Source organism: Triticum urartu, chromosome 4, assembly GCF_003073215.2.
Source record: "Triticum urartu cultivar G1812 chromosome 4, Tu2.1, whole genome shotgun sequence".
Classification (NCBI taxonomy): domain Eukaryota; kingdom Viridiplantae; phylum Streptophyta; class Magnoliopsida; order Poales; family Poaceae; genus Triticum; species Triticum urartu.
Genome location: NC_053025.1, coordinates 96,147,959 through 96,151,784, shown reverse-complemented (window position 1 = coordinate 96,151,784; position 3,826 = coordinate 96,147,959). Strand labels below are relative to the sequence as shown.

General features: G+C 55.5%; 1 protein-coding gene across 1 annotated transcript; it reads left to right on the top strand.

Annotated features, from left to right (window-relative positions):
* Positions 1-379: 379 nt before the first annotated feature.
* Positions 380-2,185, top strand: LOC125553620 (cytochrome P450 81Q32-like). Its single transcript, XM_048717378.1, has 2 exons — positions 380-1,364; positions 1,458-2,185. The coding sequence occupies exons 1-2, from the start codon at positions 429-431 to the stop codon at positions 2,070-2,072; spliced, it is 1,551 nt and encodes a 516-aa protein (XP_048573335.1). The 5' UTR covers positions 380-428; the 3' UTR covers positions 2,073-2,185.
* Positions 2,186-3,826: the final 1,641 nt, after the last annotated feature.

Below are 3,826 nucleotides of genomic sequence, written 5' to 3'. Positions count from 1 at the left end.
ATTAAAAAAAGAACAAAAAATGGCTGCATCTGCATCTGCATCTGCACATGGTGCACATGCTTACTTTCATTGACATGGCTCTCCTCGAGAGTTCCTTGCTTCCAAAGCAAAAGGCCTCCAGATACTAATCATGCGTACGGATGCGAATCTCCAGTTTTGAATTTGCCTTTGCAACCGGAAGCAAGAGGGATCTCGATCCAGCGCCGCACGGACCACAAGGCAAACCACGACCTATTGCTGTACGAACCAATAATTATTTCATCATTTCCACGATCCATGGATCGCCATGGACGTCAGGTATGGCGTATGCAGGTTAAGCCTTCTAGATGAAGATGAACCACGCAATATATAGGCCGCCGTGCAGGATGGTGCCACACAACACACATCCAATCAACGCACATCACTTCCCCTTATAACAGAGTTAAACCATGGAGAAGGCATACATTGCCATCCTCTCCTTCGCCTTCCTCTTCCTGCTCCACTACATTCTAGGCAAGGTCAGCAATGGCAGGCGCAGCAAGGGCCCCGTCCATCTGCCGCCGAGCCCCCGGGCCATCCCATTCCTCGGCCACCTCCACCTCCTGGAGAAGCCGTTCCACGCCGCTCTGTGCGGCCTCGCCAAGCGCCTCGGCCCGGTCTTCTCGCTGCGCCTCGGCTCGCGCCGCGCCGTGGTCGTCTCCTCGGCGGAGTGCGCCAGGGAGTGCTTCACGGAGCACGACGTGATCTTCGCCAACCGGCCCCAGTTCCCCTCGCAGCTGCTCGTGTCCTTCGACGGCATCGCGCTCTCCACGTCCAGCTACGGCCCGCACTGGCGCAACCTCCGCCGCGTCGCCGCCGTGCAGCTGCTCTCTGCGCACCGCGTCGCCTGCATGTCGGGCGTGATCGAGGGCGAGGTGCGCGCCATGGCGCGCCGGCTTTTCCGGGCCTCCGTGGCGTCCCCCGGCGGCGCCGCGCGGGTCGAGCTGAAGCGGAGGCTCTTTGAGCTCTCCCTCAGCGTGCTCATGGAGACCATCGCCCAGACCAAGGGGACCCGGTCGGAGGCCGACGCCGACACGGACATGTCCGTGGAGGCCCAGGAGTTCAAGAAGGTGGTGGACGAGATCATCCCGCACATCGGCGCCGCCAACCTGTGGGACTACCTGCCAGTGCTGCGGTGGTTCGACGTGTTCGGAGTGAGGAACAAGATCCTTGCCGCGGTGAGCAGGAGGGACGCCTTCATGCTGCGTCTCATCGACGCCGAGCGCCGGAGGCTTGACGACGGCGGCGCCGAAGGCGACAAGAAGAGCATGATCGCTGTGTTGCTCACTCTGCAGAAGACGGAGCCGGAGGTGTACACAGATACTATGATCACTGCTCTCTGTGCAGTAAGTCTTCCAATAACACTCGGTGAATTCTCTGCAGAATTACTCACGTCACGATCTCATCAATAACACTCGTTTTCTCACTGAACTCTGCAGAATTTGTTTGGGGCCGGGACGGAGACCACGTCGACGACGACGGAGTGGGCGATGTCGCTGCTGCTGAACCACCCGGCGGCGCTGAGGAAGGCGCAGGCCGAGATCGACGCGACCGTGGGGACCTCCCGGCTGGTGACCGCCGACGACGTGCCGCGGCTCGCCTACCTGCAGTGCATCGTGAGCGAGACGCTGCGGCTGTACCCGGCGGCGCCGATGCTGCTGCCGCACCAGTCGTCCGCGGACTGCAAGGTGGGCGGCTACAACGTGCCGAGCGGCACGATGCTGATGGTGAACGCGTACGCCATCCACCGGGACCCGGCGGCGTGGGAGCGGCCGCTGGAGTTCGTCCCGGAGCGGTTCGAGGACGGGAAGGCCGAGGGGCGGTTCATGATCCCGTTCGGGATGGGCCGGCGGCGGTGCCCCGGGGAGACGCTGGCGCTGCGGACCATCGGCATGGTGCTGGCCACGCTGGTGCAGTGCTTCGACTGGGAGCGCGTCGACGGCGCGGAGGTGGACATGACGGAGGGCGGCGGGCTCACCATCCCCAAGGCCGTGCCTCTCGAGGCCGTGTGCAGGCCGCGCCCGGCCATGCGCGACGTGCTTCAGAGCCTCTGATGATCCAACTTCGTTCTTGGCATCATAAAATGCATGGACTGGTGGCGTGCTGATGTAGTAGTAGTAAATAAACTTGTGACCTTGTGCGAGCAGAGTCAAGCTAGCTATCATCATATGTACATTACAGGTACGTGTCAGGGTTTTTTAAGACAGTTTGTCTAATTCACATCTACTATGTTTTCCAAGGATGTCATATCTAAGCTCCCACAAATAAAGCAGCAACAAAAAAATAAAAAAATGCTAGGACAAAAAAATAAACTATAAACATAGTGGACATCAGGTTAGGTGTGACATAACTATGTCACATCTAGATGTGTTCTAAACAGACACTTTGTAAGAACTAGCTAAGAGCAACTCTAACAGACCCCGCATCCGTCCGGCCCGCAAAACGTGTTTGCAGTTCACGGAAAAATGCCTTTGCGGGCCGGCGCGGACGGCCGCAGTTGCAGACCCCGCATAATGAACCCGTAAAAAGGGATATTCGCGGAATATGCTTTTTTTACGGGCCGGCTTTGCGGGGTCTGATCTGGCACAGCTCTTCCTGGCCCGAAAACCCTAAATTTACACCTTAATTTGATCTAGCATAATGTATTTCTTTACTTTTTCAACAACATTGGATACATAAGACATCACCAAATCTTTGCTAGAATAGCAAGACCAAAAAAAGCAAGAACCACAAGTATGCATTTTAAAAGATTTCCAACTTCCATAACTCCTCCCACAAGTTGGACTAATATCTTCTCCATGCATTCACTGTTTATCTGCGAAATCTTGATTTTGCATTCTTCTTTCTTCATCTTTTGTTCGAAAGAAGTAGGCGTTGCTTCCCCTCTAGTTGCACATGCAGCCGCATCATTGCCTTCGATTCTACTAAGGAGTGCACCAACATCTATTAAGTTTCTTTCTATCAATAAATCAATGTATTGGTCTTCCAAAAATCAAAATGAGCATTCATCTTCCTACACAAAAGAATGAGCATGTTCAAAGAAATGCGCTATCGCAATTGAACCAAAGAAAGAGCTATCAAAATGAGCTACCGCAAGTGCACGTACCCCATCGTTTTCGCACTTGAAGAACATCCATCTGGGGTGCTTCGGCGTGCCCGAGGTTAGCCGCAGCACTGTCCGCGTGCAGTCGTCGCACTGTATGAGCGACATCGGCGAGCCACAGAGCCACTGCGCGAGCGCCGAGCCCGGTGGACGGCCGGACGAATCCATGCCCGCAAACCGTCGGCGACGGCGGGAGGACGAACCCGTACCTGCATGCGGCGATGCGCCCTTGCCGGGGCTGTGTGTAAGGGCATATTTATCCCTACGGTGTTTTGGTGATTGATGACAATGCATTTGCGGACTAATCGGGTGCTTTGAGTTCTTTCAGATATTCATCTTTCGGCACGAAACGATTATTTCCCTTCGGCGCTCTACTCAAGACGGTGTAGCTTCTTTCGTGACTTTGTTGGTGGTCTAAGTTTCGTGGTAGTCAACGTACTATCAAGAGGGGATCTGCTTCGGTATGGTTTGGGTGGAATCAACACGTACACGTTCTTCTCACACCCACCGTTTCTTTCCGTCTCTCTGGAGCTTCTCTTTTCTTTCCTTTTTGTGTCTTCTCCTGGACCCAGCGGTAGTACCGCAGGCCACAGCGGTAGTACCGCTGAGGCTCACTAAGCGGCAGTACCGCTCCGAGGAGCGGTAGTACCGCTTTATGGCCTCAGCTGTAGTACCGCTGCGGCTCCGTGCTCCTACCGCCTCGAC